Source organism: Dromaius novaehollandiae, chromosome 5 (genome assembly GCF_036370855.1).
Source record: "Dromaius novaehollandiae isolate bDroNov1 chromosome 5, bDroNov1.hap1, whole genome shotgun sequence".
Taxonomy (NCBI): Eukaryota; Metazoa; Chordata; class Aves; order Casuariiformes; family Dromaiidae; genus Dromaius; species Dromaius novaehollandiae.
Window position 1 is genome coordinate 45,372,785 of NC_088102.1, and position 17,744 is coordinate 45,390,528.

Genomic DNA, 17,744 nt, shown 5'->3' on the forward strand with positions numbered 1-17,744 from the left:
AGGATCTGAGAAGCATTCCAGCTTTTTCTGACAGGAGGCACCAATTCCAGCTGTCCCCACACCCCAATAGGGGCAAGGTTGAAACATCTCCCCTCCCTTCCCCAGGGCCTATTCACAGCCTGCAGGGAAGTGGCAGGCAAGGGAGTGAGAAAGGAGAGAGGAGGAAAGGAGAGGGAGCAAGGCTGGCTTCCTCTCAGAGCACTTTCCTGGCTTAGAAATGTTTGCAGCCCCTGGCTCCCTGCCAACTCTCATTATCTGGAGAGATAAAAGACAACTCCCCCATGCATCCATTCCCCCTGCCCTTCAGGAGTTGGCGGCCCTGATCCCCCTCCCAGAGCCTTTTGAAGTTTCCTGCTATCTAGAACAAATTCTGCAAAATGCCTTTGAGAGCAGGGTGGGGGAAGGGACCACTGCAACTTCCACAGACACTAACTGCTGCTCAGAGACATGGGAGAGAGGTGGTGGGGGTCAGTAAGGGACATAATAGGCTCCTGTCCCACTTGCTACAAGCCTGTGAAAGTGGGGCACAAAACAACTGTTGTAGGCTCTCACAGCTCCCCCCATCCCCATCAACCAAATCAGCTTCCAGCTCACTCATCCTACTGGCCCTTACTGGACAGAGTCCTGAATAAAAGATCTGAGTGAGGAGAGGTTGGCATGGCGGAGTCGTGCAGTCCCTGAGGATACTGTCAGTGGACAGAGCTCCCCAAGAATTTCTGGCAGGAATAAGACAAGACAATAAGGAGGGGAACAGTTTTCTCTCCTTCCCCCATGTCCTCCAGCTCCCATGGTTTAATATAGAGCTGTATTCACTAAAGCATAAGGCCCTGCTCTGGCTCAAGGTCACACCGCCTTGGGAAAGAAGAGAGAAGCAGCTAGGAACAGTCCAATGGTGCAATGTGGTAAAAGAGACACACCATCCTCTTGTGCCCTCTGAGGCAGACAACAGAAGATAGCATAGCTGCCAGTACAGTCAGGACTAACCCGCTTCTGATCACTTCTGTAGAAAACATGCCAAATCCCAAGACAGCGGCAGGTCCAAAGGGCTATTTCCTGCGGTTACAAAGCAAGGAGAGCACTTACGGCAGTTCTCTTCATCTGAGCCATCCTTGCAGTCTGTGTCGCCATCACAGAACCAGTGCTCAGCTATGCAGCTACCGTCACTGCAGCGAAACTCCTTCTCTGAGCACTTTCTCATATCTGCTGAGACACAACGCAAACCAAGCCTTGACTTTTCTCTGTGTACCCAGGAAATGACCGCACCATGCTTCTGAAGTTCCTAGGGCACCCTCAAACAACAAGACTGCTCATTAAACCTAACATGCCCATGTCATGCAGTACCTGGGCTAACCCATCAGTGTTCATTTAGCTGGTGCAGAGTAATGGATGCAAAAGGAATCCATGGGAATTCACAATGCTATGTCAAGGAGTAATAAGTGTCAAGTGATTTTTGCCTGGTAGGTGAGCCACACAGCCTCAGATCACAAGCAGCCATCTATGGGAAGGGAATATCCTACAAGGCCAGTCCAGACAAGCCAGCTGCAAGCCCTCGCTGTGTTAAAGGGGAATCACTAAACTGTCCAAGTAGGGGTCTGCACAACCCCTTTGTAAGCACTGGCAGGGCAAGCAGCCGACACTGTCATTCATTGCATTGGTAGGGCCACATTACTCACCACACTGTTCATCGCTGTTGTCACCACAGTCATTATCACCATCACAGTGCCATAGGCTGCGGATGCAGTATCCATTCTGACATGAGAATTCATCTTCCTCACATTCCCGTGGTGCTGCAGGGACACAAAGGAGAGTAAGCTGAAGGCAAGACAAGACTTACCTTGCAGAACACCAAGTCGGTGGCATGTCACAAATGGAGCAACATCCTCTTCTGAGGACACCACCATGCTGGAGTGTTCATTTCCCTTCCCCTAATAATACCAAGAGGGCACTGTGAGATTCCTTGAGTCTCTCTCTTCCACTCCAACTGCTAGTCACTCATACAGAAAGCTCTAAAACTTCAAAGCACAGGTGGAAAGATGTACCTGGAACAGAGCAACAGAGCCACCCACCCTGTGCCGGGATTTTTGCGCAGCCCCAAGCCAGGCTCAAGAGATTCCCCCCCACACACACACAAAGAAGCAAACCAGGCCACTTTTTAAAGAAATGAATAGATCCTATCAAACAAATATTTGCTTGTCAAATTATAGCTCCACCTTCTTTTCACAAAAATGCCAAAGCTATCTTCAAAGGAAAGGAAATACTCACTGAAAAGGGAGAGAGAAAATTTAAGCTTCCTCATCCCAGCTTTCCAGTATTTGCAGGCTCTTTCCACCCTCTTTGTCAAACTTTTAACAGAGGCTTGTCTGCAGGCCAGCATGGAAAGGAAGGGGACTGCAAAATTAGCACCTGAGGACCTTAATCCAAGGGAAACTCTCCCACAGTAAGTGCCTGGACAACTCTCCAGAAGTCTCCTCTTTACTGAACCTTGCCTTCTTCCTTTCAATAGTCTCTGAATCTTTTGGTCACCTTTTCCCACTGTTGTCTTACATATGAGGGCACTCCGACCTGTTCTGAGAAACAGAATACTAAACAGACTCAGATCTATATACCTTTTGTTTCAGGAAAATCACTGGAGATTGGAAGAACTGAGCTTAGTCCTGTCATACACAGCATCACACAGGATGTCAGACCTCCGTTTCTCCAGCCCTTCGCCCAAAAGGATGAGCAAAGATCAGGGGCATACCCACCAATAAGTGAATTTGTTCCCATGCAAGCATTGTGTGAATGCCTAAAATGACACGGAATACTTTACAGCCAGGAGCTTTATTTTTGTTTTCTTGAGATGTGGCTCCTCTATCAGGGCCACTCTGGAGCACCACGCACACAACTTTTGCGGAATTCAAGGGCTGCAGAGCAACACCTATTAAGTAGCTGCAACCATCTTCACCGGACAGCAAAACAGTCCTGCTCCTAACTGCAGCCTGATGCTGGCCCTAGCAACCAGTGCAGTCTCAGAGAAGCTGAAGCTCAACTACTACATAACAGACTGGTTCCCTGGCACATGCTGCCAAGGACAGACAGGCTGATTTGTTGCAGGGAAGGGAAGTTGTATCCCTGAACACCCTTTGCTAATGAAAGCCAACCACAAGTAACCCTTGTCCTCAGCACAAAGGGAAAAGGATGGGGCTGAGCTCCAATAGCACAGGCAAAATTCTTTCCATTTGAACCAGTTTTACAGGCATAACAGTAGCCATAGGTGTGCCCACAGCTAGTGGCCTGCCAGAGCAGGTCTTTTGAAGTTGGGCCTCTCATGATGGCAGACCATCAGCTTTCAGGGTAACCCATCTCTGTACAGGCAGCATCCCTACAGCACCTCTCCTCAGGGAGCTCTGTCTGAAGGGCAAGGACACTGGGGACAGCTCTGCACAGCAGAAAAGTCAGACAGTGGAACCCAAAGCCACAGGAAGTCAGCCAGACAGGCAGTTCGGTTGGAAGGGGTTAGGCATTTACACGAACAGGAGCGCACACGAACAGCTTGGGGAAGTGCTTCATGGGACATTAACTCCAGGCTGCAGGGTATAAACTGTTCTCCAGCTGGATGGAGAGGCATCCCTTCCCCCAGGACAGAGAGCTGAATAGCAAGCCAGGTGCCAAAGCAGGAGGGTCTCTCTGCTTTGAGACATCAGGTAGTCATCTCTGTCAGAGGCAGGATATAGCTTCTACAAGCCAAAGGACTGAATCAGTGGATAAATTCCTACATTCCTACGACAAAGAGTTAACTTTCCCCAGCCATGGCAGGCAGGCACCACACTCATACTATTCCCCCCGAGAGATGACTTACGGCAGTCCTGTTCATCAGAATCATCTTCGCAGTCGTTGTCTCCATCGCAGACCCACGAACGGCGGATACACTTCCCATTGTCGCAGTGGAAGTCCAAGGGGGAGCAAGTGGGCAGCACTGCAACAGCAAAGAAATACCTCACCATGGAGCTGCAGCCAGCTTCCTTCCTGTAAGGGAAGTTCCTTCCCTCCCAAAGGAGAGGGACTACACCTCTTAGAAACAAAGATGTGAAATTTCGAGTCATCAGGAAAAGCCATGCCTCAGATGGGGGGCCAGGATAGGTCAGTAGCTTGGCAGTCTCTCCTCCCCAGAGGAGCACTGACCTTTCCACCACAAAGCAGCAGCCACAAATCCCCACTGAATTCCTTTTTTTCATTCCCCAGCCTGTTATCATCCCATAACTGGACTTATTTTTATCAAGAGCAAAAATACATTATCAACATTTTCCTGAGTGCCTCCCACTGTGGTCTGCCCTGTTTCTATTACACAGTGTGTTCTTTAGGGTGAGGAACTACCAGAAGTAATGTTTTTGGGTGCAGCATTTTGCAAGGCACATGCCATAGAGTATGTTTCAGCATGGGGACTTTGTCAGCATAGTTGACTGAAGAACTTGTAAGGAGAAGCTTAGAGGCAGGAATCCACTGCTAAGGGTAGTTTGCTGTGCCCCAGGTATGGGCACAGGAGCCCAAACCCTGCTAGAGGTCTCCAGAAGGGGCAGGGGAAGGGGACAGACATCGGATATCTGCCAACACAGGAGTCTGCTGGCAACTGAGTGGAACCACAACTCCACTGCATTCAAAGGGGCCTGAAGCCACAAAGCTGGAATTCAAGGGGGAGCATCAGCCTTGTCCTTCCCCTTGCAGATGAGAGGAACACTCAACCCTAGGAGGTTCATGCTTTTAAGTGCTGCCAGTTGTGGTAGGGAAGGGGCTGCACATGACTGCTCCTGACAGGTGTGTTCTCCAAAGAACAGCCCTAGCTCAGCGACGCAAAGGGGAACAGGCTGGAGAGGCTAGTGCCTTTCATCCCAGCCCAGCTTGCCGACAGCATCTCCCATCTGTCACCAGGCAGACCAGCTCTGTTCTAGTGCTATGCTTCTACTTCTTCCCTTGCCAACACTATCCCGGAGGTGGGAGTGTGTGGGCGGGGGGAGTGCAAAAGAAGAAGGTGAAGACAGCAGCCACACAGACAGGGAGGATTTAATAGGGAGAGCAAATAGTCACATTTTCAGCTTTTGTAGCTTCCTCAACCCTCCACTTCTCCTGAGCCCACGATTGCTGACAACGTCCTGTGAAAGCAGCATGGATGAGGCTATGCAGAATCGCACACAGCTCTTTGTAAGAAATGTTGGAGGACTTGCTGTAAAGTGCCTGTCCTAAAAGCCTCCCACCCTGAGAACACACTAATGCAGTTAAGTCCAGACCTGTCTAACAGACAGACTCTTTTCCTTTTCCTAATAGCAAATTTGGATTATCTTCTTAGCTGCTCCTGCAATAGTGCAGGCATAGGCATCTCTATACCTGCAATTCTGAAAAGGAAATCTCTGAATACAATACTGTCTCACTCTCTTTGCTGTGTAAGGTATTTCTATATACCCAAGATTACACAGTGCAAGTGCCAGTTGTGCTGCTTTGACCAATTGGCCACAGTCCCTGGCCTCCCATTTTCCATCATTTGCTCAAACTCTTAAATTAAGAATACACAGTATTTTCAGGTATTTGCACAAGATTTGATTTGTCACAGCAATTTTACTGCAGTAAAACCCTTTTCTAAATGGCCCTTTCTGGAGAGGTGAAACCTGAGGAGAGCAAGACACTTCCTTCTGAACTTAACGTAGGACAAGGCACAGACTGAATTCACAGCTGGGGGATAGCAAAATCCAAGCTCTCATTTCATGACAGTCACTGACTAGGCTTTTCTGCATCTCCCTCACCCTGAGGTGGGATGTTACAAAAGGGATACAACAAGCTCCAACCAGCAGAGGTCTCAGACAAACATCACCTTTTTGGTGTAGGGACAGAATGTCACTGCAGGCAGTGCTGAATGCTGTGTTAGATGACAACATATCTGATCTGGCACTGGTTCTTGGGAAAAGGCCCTTCCTATCACCTCCAAGATGTCCCATGCAGACACATGTCCAGATCACATCTAGCCCCTTCTAGTCCTTGGAGAGGTATAAAGAGGAGAGAGGCACACAAATCTACATCTGTATACCACAGATTTGACAGCACCCAGGTCTTCTGATTGCTGACCTATTTGCCTGCATTGTGTTTTCTCTTGGCATCCCAGTTCAGCTGCACTGAAATGGAGAAGGACCTTCCCCTTCTTCCCCAGGGCAGATAGAAGGGGAAAATACTCCAGTTCCCAAACCCTGCTTCCAAACAAAACCAAGACAGAAATTTTGGATTCAGAGCATCAGTCTCTCAGATCAGCCCTCTCTCTCCCAAGTGCAACTTCCATACATCACACACTGAGCAAACCTTCCCTGGCCTCAGCTGCAGTTTCAGGACTAAGACCATCCCCCCAGCATATGCTTTTCTGTCTGTTCTCCCCAATCCCAGCGTGACTAATCACCAAAGGACTGCACAGGAGCCGCCTGGAAGGGAATTTGCATGCTGACTCTCCAGGGGAGAATTCTTCAGGCTCCCAGAGGGTTAGGACTTTAGCACTGGTTCAGAGCTGACACCATTATCCCATTGAACTGCTGCATCTCTTCATGAGGTAACTACTCAAAATGAAATTCCACCCCTCCAGGGAGCAGTTCAGCCAATTTCATACTCTCCCTAAATATGAAAAATGGAGCTTCAAGAGCAGAGGAGGGGGGAGCAGGGTGAAGAGAGCAAGACACAAATTGCCACATACAAAGAAAGACCTAATTCCCACCCCAGCAGACAGCAAGTGTGTGCCAGCCCAGACAACACCAGGGGGAAGATAAATCCCCTTCAACAGGAGCTCTCCTTTAGAGGAAAAAGGAAAAGAAAAAAAAAAAACCCACAAACCCACTTAAGACAAAAAACTAATGAATGAAGCCTGAAATTTCACAGAGTATAGGAACTGCCAATGAGATCAGGGAAGGGATCCATGTAGACTGGTAACCTGAATCTAATAATGGTCAGAAACAGATGCTTTGAAGGAAATGCAAGAGATTCCGTGAACAGCTTTCATACAAGGCAAGTTTCTCCCTAACCTCCTCTTCCCAGCTCTTCCCACCCCTAACCCACAATCCCTTCTTGCCATTAAAGGACAAACTGTCTACACTCAAACATTCCTGCATTTCCTTCTATTCTAAAAGTGACAGGATTCAGTTCCACTGTACAGCCCTTTGTTCTAGGATTATTAACATTATTCAGCTCTTCTGTTGGTCATTTATTACTTCATGGTTTGATGAGTTATACTCATAGGGAGTTAAAGCTGAGGGCATAACACTAGCACAGAGTTAATGTTTAGTGCTGTTGTAAATATGTCCAAACAATCTGTTTGGAAATTCAAAAGTTAAGAGGAAATTCAAAAGTTAAGAGGTCACACTTAGGAAAACACACAGTATAGGATTCAAGCAACCTCCACTGTTTAGTCATGACATCATGGAATAGCTATACATTTTGACAAGTGCATTTTACTGCTTTTACTAGTTTTAAAAGCCATAATTCCATGCTCTTCCTCCCATGGTCAGGAGACAAGTGCATGACAATACAAAGTAAGCAGTAAGAACTTCTGTCAGGCTCTTTCATTGCCAGAGAGGGAGTAGGACCCTTCTGGACAAACTGAATTAACAGAAGACTGGAAAACAGAACCCCAATGTTCTCTCCCGACTTTGGTTATTGACTCTTGCACGACCATGGGACAGTCCCGTCTCTTTAGCTCCATTTTCCCTCATGTAAAATTAAGGATATTTATTTTTTCCTAGGAAAGCTGCAAGTCCTTCAAAGGCAGTGCTTCTGCTGATGAGAAAGTAATCATAGACTGCACTAACACATTCTTACCACTACTCATAGCAGGATTAGGTAACGCAATGGTAAACACAACTAAGCCTCATCCCCTCTTCCCCACTCAATCCCAGCCTGATCTCCACATCTGTGCAGAGACACAATGCTTTCGTTAAAGAGATGAGCAAAGGCAAGTCCTAGGACACAGCTGAAGACAGACGAATGCACAGAAGGGCAGGAACAAACCCAACTCCGCAGACAGAGCAGAGACGCTGGGTGGGGAACAAGCACAAGGAAGGGGTCTGCAGGAAGATCTAAACTGGCCAGTGACTGTCCAAGAGAGCACATTTGTCAACTGACAGTAAGCAACACAAAAAGGCCTTTGAACTTCCAACCATTTCCCTGAGCTCATCCCTCAGCGTGGTCATGCTGGACGTCATCCAAGGTTTCAGCAAAGCTAGGTCTATCATAGGCCTGCTATTCCTCCCCCTCTCCCAACTCCTATTACACAGGGAGCTCTTTTATGGCCAAGAAGAAGCGGGGTGGAAAGGGAAAGGGCAAGGGGAAGTTTATAAGGTGGAACGCAGAGTGAATCACGTCCCACTGTCCTTTGAACACGTCCACCCTATCGCCTGCAGTGACCAGGTTGCTTTACACCCAAGGACACTGAGTGACCAGTGTTCAGAGTTCAGAGCTCATCAGTTTGAACAGCACTGCTTGTTTACTTAGACAACCTCTCAGTCATGTGAAGAACAAGAAGCTAATTTAAAAATAAACAGAAACTAAAAAAAATTTCACATTATCTACATTGGAAATAACTGCAGACTGGCCCCAAGCATCACAGAAACATCTCACCGTGCCACTCTTCAGCTGAAGTTTCTCATATCCACATACAGCTACACGTGTGCATGCGTACACACACACACAAACACACACGCAGATCTGTTTGCTGCAGAGATCTGCAGCACAGTGGGCAATAGTTCCAACGACAAGACTAGAGGACATCAATGCACCCTTGGGAAGAAACAGGAGACACTACCTTTCACCAACTACATTTTGGAAAAGCTAGTTCCAGAATTACAGAAAATCATCTCCAACAGCACTGCGGAACAGAACTGCTGAACAACAGCATGTCACTGGCAAAATAAACAAACTACTACAGGGTGTCAGCACCTAGTCTTTCACAGCCCTCGGATCACAAAGGCTATACCTCAGGGGGCAATGCATCAGTTGTGATGCCTTCCAAAGGAAACATCAAGTCAAATAAAATACCTAAGTAATGAGATAAACTTTACTCACAAGGAACAGCAGACAGGGAACTGGTATCTTTTCAAGAGAAACCATAAACCAAGTTCCTTTTACCAGGGTAAGTAGTCAAACTAGATGTTTAGAAGTGAAGGTTCACCCGGGCTCTCATGTCTGAGCTCAAGACTGGGGATTATGTGGAGTAACTGAAGGGAAGAGGGGGGAGAGGGAGAGTAATTCTTTTAAAGTTTCTATGAATTTTAGTAGAGGACTCGTGAGATTTTTATCCTTGTATCACCTCAAAAATTTTGGTCTGGGACTAATAAGCTTAGTAGCTATACTCACAGCCCTACTCCTGGCAATTGAAGAGAGCATCTCCTGGGCTTGAATGAGTTACAGCTGAATAGGAGCTACCTAAAGTTCCCAGTGAGATGGGAACAGTAGGCCACTTTCAGTAGTTTTAAGATAAAAGGAGTAACTTTCTCCAGGCCCTTTAGATAAAAAAAAGTGGTACAACAGTGCATGGAGCTAGCAAACAGATCGCTGTCCCAGGGAGCTACACATTCACAAGCTGAAAGTTCAGAGGGCTCTATAGGGGGATAGTTAGGAGGGGATATGGCATAAATAATGCTGTTTCTCATAAGATACCAGTCCTCAGGCCAAGTTTACTCAGCTATCTTCTCACCCTTGCCACAGGAAGTAAGACTCATCACACCATGCTGGACTTCATGAAGAAGGAGAGAATGAAAACCACTCCTCTGCTTACATGCAGCTTTCATTAGGGACCATCGAAAGTTGTTTTTGCTGGCACAAGGCAAGAAGGCAGCTGAACTTACTCTGGGCATGTGCAGCAAAGGCTTCCAAGCTAGACTCTGTCAGCGAGCCAAAGAGCTGACACCCGAGAAAGTCTATGAAGCTGGCATGACAGCTGGGAGGTTGCTTATTACTATTATTACTACAGCATTCTGGCTTGTAAACATGATCCAGAGCAGGAAACAAACATGTCATGGAATAATTGGCTCCCATCACAGCAGGGCTGCAGATCTGCAAGATAAACAGATCCTGTCACAGCCAGGTAGGCAGAGGCAGCGTTCTCCCAAAACCTACAGAAAAATCCCATGCAAGATGGGCAATCTGAGGACTCCAATACAAGCTGGATATTCGTAGGGAAGTCTGTCAGACCGAGGTGAGCAGAAAAGGTAACAACTGAGACAAACTTAGTGTAACTGATTCAAATTCTCAAAGGCTTTTATTAGTGTTGTAAATCTTAAAACAAATTCTGATGTTTTATCTCAAAACTGAAAATCCCTCTCAAAAGGAATAAAGTATTTCCCATCTCTGCTCCTGCTTTTGGTTGGTGCAACCCCTCTCATTGCAGATTATCTTGCCTTCTTGCACAGAATTTATTTCAAGCCTTCTACCATTCTTCAACTGAAACAAATTATCAGTTCAAGGCTTGCAAACTGCATTAATGTAGAATTTAGTAAACTGCTATCAACTAGTCAAGCATATATGTATTGCTGCTTAGACACAGCTATAAGATTCAATCTTGAATTGCTAAAGTAATATTCACATTTCCCACCTCACCGGGCTTCACTCCCTTGCTTTAATAGGAGTTCAGCAGTCTGAAGTTCTCCCATCCCCAACTCCCTTCCCCAAGGAAGTAGACATAACTCTCCCAGGAACTCATCCTTGCCTTTATTATCAGCATACACGTGAGCTGATACACCAAAGGCAAAGCAGAGCTGAAAACAAGCATGGCCACAGCTTTATTTCTCTGGAAAGTCTAAGCAGTCACAGAAGAAAAAACAAAACAAATTGCTGTAAATTCTTGTATTCCTGTAAGTATAAGACTAGCCTGCAGAAGACCAGTGGAAACATGGGATCCCTTGCAATCACTTATGTTCATTCTCCTGATCAGAGACATCTACTTGATGATATTCTAACTCCTATCTTTAAAACTCAGAGTTGTACTTACACACATTGCTGAAACACTGCTGACAGCTTTATCATCTCGGAAGAGTCCATAGAAGTGGTTGTATGAACTAAGTTTCATGAGTCAGAGCAAACCACTTGGCTCACCCCAGCATGAAAACTAGCCCCATAGTTTTTGAGGAATCTCACTAACATCTTAACTAGGCCTTTAATGTCTGTGGGGGCTGCAGAATGACCTCCTCACAACAACCCAGTCCCTTTAGCTCAGTATTTGTGTCAATAAGAACCAGAAAACTCACTAACTTCAGACCCAGCATAAGTCAATAAACAGAAAACAGATCACGTCCAAACAAAGGAGGAGGCCAAAATTTCACTTCAACTAGAACACTATAGGCGTGTCGCAGCTAGATGGCCAGGGAAGGAAAAATCTATGAACTGAACATTCTTGTATGCTATTTGCAGTGCTGTTTCATGAGAAGCTTGAACTGATTCAAGTTTGAACCACTTTTCAGAGGCGTCTCATCCCACCCAAAGAGAGCTCTTGCACTCCTGCTGCCTTCTTTATGCTGGCTCAGTCAACAAACAGATCCAATACAAAATTAACTCTTCAAAAGTGTATACCTTGAGAAAGCCTAGTATGTCAAGCCAAAAAGAGGGATTTAGCACAAGATCTGCTCTACTACTACTAAGTGTTTCAGGACCACCATGACCAGGCAAAGTAGGAAATAGCAAAGACAACCACCAGGAACCTACACTGTAGGGTCAATCTAGTTCTTACAAACTAACAATATCATATATCAGGACTCATACTGAGCAGCTATTCAGAGACTCAGAAGGCTTAATGGAGTAAGAGTTCTTAGGGTCCCTTCACTGCAGTCTTGCATGTGTGCACTGAAACCATGCATTTAGTATTTCTTTAAAGTCATTAGCCCCATTGCTTAACTTTTATTTTTCTTTTTTTCTCTCCACTGTATTATACTTGGAGCACTTCTGGCTGTCAGCTGAAAAAAAAAAATCTCTTACTGGTATTTACCTACTACACTGCAGTCTTTAAAAATGCAGCTCATATTCCAGTCCCTCCCCATGAGTCACTTTTCTACTCTGTATAAATTTAGCTCTTTCTATCTCCCCTCTCATCCTGCCAATTCTGCAGTCCTTCTCTGCACACTCTAGCTTGCCTCTCTTTTTAAATTGCAGAGACCTAAATCACAAGTGGTATTAAGAGGTCTAAACATTCCCATCTCCGACTTACTCTTTTCAAGACAGCTCCCCTCACTTCAGGCTCATTCTCTCCTTTCCCTCATTGGAAAATGTAAATTAAATGAAAGCACAAGTTGAACCCTGTTCCCACATTCTCTGGCTCACATGGTTGTCTGCCTCTGCCTTATATACTTCCCAGCCTCCAGTCACAGGGAGAGTCAGCAGATCGATCACAGTTCATCACTACTCCCTAGTTTGCACAGCTTCCATTCAAATCTATGTGGGTCACACTTCCCTAATGTATTAGGGATATACCATAACCACAGCTTTTCTGTGCAAGACCAGAGGTCCACTCAGCCCAGGCCATGGAGACAGACAAGGATGCAACAGCAGATGTCAAGAGAAGAGTGCAAGAACACAGCATGCACGCAGTGGTACTTCCTCAGAAGACTTAGAATTTCCATATATTTGTGATTCCAAGACTTTCTAAACAAGAGGTGGCATATTTGTATTTAACAGCCCTCCATGGATTTTTCTTCCATAAACTTGCCAGGTTGCCTTTTGAGATTGTTTGAAATTTCAGCATCAATTTTTTGTGGCAAGGAGATCCATAGCTTAAGCACATATTGTGTGGGAGATGTGTATCTCCTGTTAGTTTTGAACCCTCCCCTGCTACTTGTATGCCACTGGTTCTTTCACTGGGGTAACAGCAGTCAATCTCCAATCATCTTCTCCACAGCACTCTACCATAACCACCTCTTCAGCTTACACACTTCCAGGCTGAAGCATACCTGTTAGATCAATTGTACCTAGCAGAGAAGGTGATGAATATATTAGATTGTCCTCTGATATACCTTTTCCAATTCTTCTATTAAGAAATATGACAGGGTGGGGAAGATAAACCAGAATTTCACAAGATATTTAAGAAGCCATGCACAACATGGATTTCCTCTTGTCCCTTCCTAAGGATTACCAACATTTGAGTTACTTTTCTGAGTACTGTTAAGCACCAAGTCACTGTTTTCACGACATGATCACTCATAAACCCAGGATCCTGTTCTGATGGGGTAGTACTCTGCTTAGAACTCAACATTATGGATATAAAGCTAGTACTGTCCCCTTCCTCTATCCTTCCCCATGCATAATTTTACAATTAACTTCACTGACAGGTGAAATGCAATTTTTAAACTCATGAGACCCTTCTGCAATCCTTCACAGTCAACCCTCATCCTTACTACACCGAATAACTTAGTATTGTCAGCAAATACTGTCACCACACTGTAATTAATCCAAGAAAAGGAATAAAGAATTTGAACAGTACAATAGGAGCAGAAAGGCCTGTATAACTCCACTGATGATCTCTTCTACTGTAAGATCTGGCTATTTATTTTCAGTTTCCATTCCCTGTCTTTTAATAGGTTATTTTCCTATGGAAGGGCATCCCCTTCCCCATGGCCACTTAGTTTAAGAAACTTTGGTGATAGATTTTGTTGAAATAAAAAGTAGACCTTATCAGCTGGGTATCTCATGTCTACATAGTCACTCACTCCTTCACAGAGTTCCAATAGATTTGTGAAGCATGACTTCCCCTTGTAAACAAACAAAACAAAAAACAAAAAACCTTCCTCTGTGCTCAGTAAGAAGCCAGCAAAAACAGTTTAGCTTTTGGACACCCCTTGTTCCTCCCTCATCTCCATATTCCTGATGAACTTCTCTTTCAGCGTGAGTAGTTGAGTATAGCCTCTCCTCCCCTGCTCTTCTGAGGTTTCAAAACTATTTCTTCAGTTCCCAGATCCTCAACTCTGCTTGCATGACCATAGAAAATTCTTAAATCTGTGTGTTTATGTGTAGTGGAGGAAAGTGCAAGTTTTCTTCCCACTATTCTACTTTCCCTTTGCTCTTGATTTCTCCAACTAAGGTCACTTTCTTCCCAGGTAACTCTTTCACTAGTCATCTTTATACCAGAACATGATCTCTTCAGTTTGCTGGTGATCTACTTTTCAAGAACCAATTTCATCCCCGCCCCCCACCAATGTTTTCCACGTTTCTAAGTATTTTATACAAAATTGTAAGAAAGAAGAAGATAGAAACATATTTTTCTATAGCTAAGCTAAGTTCTCCCACACTTAAGGAAGAGGGGAATCTCCAAATCAATATTCCAAAGATAAGGAAAACTCCTTTTCCCACAGCAGGCAACAGTGGAAACCATGGAAGGTTATGGACACATCCAACAGAGGAAAATAAATTCTCCCACTGTGTGTACTGATAGGAGTCTGAAATCTTTGGCCCTAGGGAAATTTTCAGGAAAGGAGTTTCATGAAATTGAGCCTTTTTTCCACCCTTTACTTCTACCAATATCTGTGGAATCCAAAGAGATGAGGGAAGAAAGTAATTTACTTGTGGCCCCAGGGGAACGGGTTTTCTGTTCCAATTCATTTACATTGTGCTAAACCTATTGAGAGTCACTTTTCATCAGTTCTCACCTAGCTGGGCTTAGCTACGCAGATACTGACATCTGCTGCCAGACAACCTCTCCCAGCAGATCCAAAGACAAATGCATGCTGATTACAGTGCTCATCTTCCTCTCCCTTCACAGGGTAGCCAGAATAGAAACCAGAGTGTTCCTTCAGAGGGAAGACATCAACAGTCCTGAATATACTTATTCATATTGTTTAGTTATTCTATTATTACCTGTAGCAGAGCTATATAACCTGGTGTGCAGATATCACTTTTGCAAGGGAGAAAAAAAAAGACGTACTTCTCTCACTTTCTCTCCTCCCTCTAAAACACACACACCTCTCATAAACATTTTTTAAAAAGCTGCCAAAGGCAGAGATGGGCTTTCACTGTGCCTTGTGTGAGTGGACATAGTGTTAGACAAAGGAGTAGTACAGGAGTCACCCAAGAGTATGCCATCTATAGTCTTACACGTGTCATACAAAAACTTGGATGGGCCTGTAAAACAAAGAGAAGTATCTGCACAGAAAAGAGAAGACATTCAGCTTTCACAAACACAAATCCAAAATGATTTTCTTACTGCAGCCATCTTCATCACTGTGGTCCCCACAGTCATTGTCTCCATCACATTGCCACTGAGCAGGGATACACGTACATTCACCAAAAGCACTGACAGCACAAGTAAAGTGATTACGTCCACAGGAGCATTCAGTGCTACTTGTTACACCTGTAAAGGAACAAACAAAAAAGGTATTTTGAAGCGATCCCTCTATTTTAGGGTGAGTAAATACATAAAGTACAACTATTCTCCATTGTCACACTGCATGTATGAACACATACACTATTGCAAAGAAAATCAGTCACCCCTCCCACACTATTGAAACAGGAGACCAAGCGCTATGCACAGTTTCCAGGAATGGAGCTATCTGAAGGGAACAGCAAATAGCAACCTGCCAAAAAGAGATCTAGGAATCAGCTAGCTGGAAAATAACTCAGCATTGGTCACAAACAAATAACAAAGGTGCTCTGAGGACTAGATTCCTTATTTTACGAGCTTAGTCCTCTCCTAGAGCACAGCACTGATGCTGCTCCACTTAGCTCTGAAACAGTCACACAAAGGATATCAATGGTTCTACTTCTGAGAGTTATTGGAGGGGGGAGGGGGGAGGAGTCTTCTCTGGATCCTGTGCTTTCTGGATACAAACCTTCTCCATTCCACAGCTTTAGACACTTCAGATCCCAGTGAAAGACAAAAAATACATCATTTCCTATTTGTCTATAGAGATTAACCTGTAACATTGTCCTGCATGCTACTGATATTCACAGAAGCAAGCGAAGAGGACTTTCAACTCTGTAAAGTGAACAAAAGAAAACGCAGTATAATCCCGTAAGAACACTTTCTTCAGTCATAAAGTTAGCATAAAGAGCTCCCAAACTTTTTCTCCCCTATCCCAACTACAGGGCAATAGTCTGCAAAACAACTCTGACTTTCACACTTTTGCAAATGCAACTATTTATGATGTTACCCCATACATTCTGTTCATAAATCTCTGCCTTGAGAGAAGACAGGCCACCTCTCAAAATGGAAAAGGTCATACTTGAACTTCTGTCTGAAGTTAGCTAGACAAACAGTATAATCAATATCACTGTTAAACAAATGATTACCCTTTCAATCATCAGTGCCCGAAGGCTACTCTGTGATTGAATTCTTTTTGCAGGATTCCTTCTTTCTGCATTTCAAGCAAATCTAAAGGTCTCAGATTAAGCAATAACAGTCATAAGGAAAGAATTAGAGGGATATGTGCACCAAGTGGTAGTTATATACCCCCCTGAACTCTCTATTTGTGGACTTACTGATCTCATTTGTTACATTTAGTAAATCTGGGATGAGACATAAACTGTAACAACCTAACCACAAAACCATAAGCAAAAAAAAGAGAAAAAAAGAAAACTCATAATTTCCTTATTTCCTTTTCTAATTAAGAAAAGCAGTATCTGCAAGATTTTGTGTGTGTAATTGTTCCACAAGCTTTTTCAACATCGGAATTCCCTCTAATGAAGACAACCACTTAGGCAAGTTAAGCTAAGATTTATGTTTAGTGCAGCTGCATGTCTTCTTTGAGGAATAGTTCCATGACAAACTTCTGCAGCAAAACTGGCTTAGAGAAGCTTCTGCCAGCCCCAGCTGCCTGCTCCCACTGTTACACTGCAGGCTGCAAGCCCTCACAACAGACTACTTCCCAAGCATGTCCACAAGCTGCTGAATTGGGCCAACTGAAGGGGTTGCCATGGGTGCAATAAGCTTTTCGTTCTTTCCCCTGACTACAGGTTATCTTTAAAAGGCTTAGTAGAAAACGAACATTTCAAGGCATTACTGTAGAGACTAGAGAAAGCAATCAATGTCTGATGTCAAAAAGGAATAGAAACAGGAAGGATATAGGTTAATAAGCAGAAGAAAGAAAGAAAGGCAAATGAAAATGGACAGGGTGGTCAGATGCTCCATGGACTTACTAGGTATGGCCAGAGCAAAGGTTGGCGGAAAAAGAAAATAGCTGGGTGATGCAGACTTCCAAAGACAAATTTAAGAAGGGAAAGTCTGATGCAAGTCAGAAGCAACCCAGCACAGCTATTCCTAAGGGAAAGCAATGCATCCTCTGTTTAATACATGTGACTATTAGAAATAATCACAAGGAAATTCAGAAGAACCACAAACCTCCACAAATTAAATATATATTTATCAAACAGAAGTTCCTTCAAACTGACAGCACAGGAAATTCAGGACAAACCACCTTCTGCTGGAGCCTACCCCTATTCAGAAAGGCAGAACTGCCTGTATACTCTTTCCAAGGTTGCTGTTGTTTAAATCACCTTTTCCAAGGCAATTCTTCTACCATTTTGCTCAACAGTACCCCCAAGCACTTCTTCCAACTACTTCGAGCTCCAATATCCTTTGCTTTTGGAGCACATCAGGATAATGCCTCATTGCCTCCATAAAAAGATAAATATCACAGTGCAAATGACCATCTCTTTCTTACCCAGGGCCCAGTATGCTGTGGGGTAACTTCACCAGCATGAAAGGATAAACATCAAGGCAACTAGTTCTTAAATTAGGGGACGACATTTAATAAAATTATATCTGGATAAAC

The 17,744-nt window shown here is 44.4% G+C and overlaps 1 protein-coding gene across 3 annotated transcripts in view; it reads right to left on the reverse strand.

Annotated features, from left to right (window-relative positions):
* The window catches only part of LRP4 (LDL receptor related protein 4), an 85,320-nt gene that overhangs the window by 27,926 nt on the left and 39,650 nt on the right, over nucleotides 1-17,744 (reverse strand). For all 3 annotated transcript variants that reach the window (XM_064512683.1, XM_064512682.1, XM_064512684.1), the window contains exons 2-5: nucleotides 15,179-15,325; nucleotides 3,839-3,955; nucleotides 1,674-1,787; nucleotides 1,084-1,200 (exon numbers count right to left, since the gene is read on the reverse strand). In XM_064512683.1, coding sequence (XP_064368753.1) covers nucleotides 1,084-1,200; nucleotides 1,674-1,787; nucleotides 3,839-3,955; nucleotides 15,179-15,325 — 495 coding nt within the window. The remainder of the gene's footprint in view (nucleotides 1-1,083; nucleotides 1,201-1,673; nucleotides 1,788-3,838; nucleotides 3,956-15,178; nucleotides 15,326-17,744) is intronic.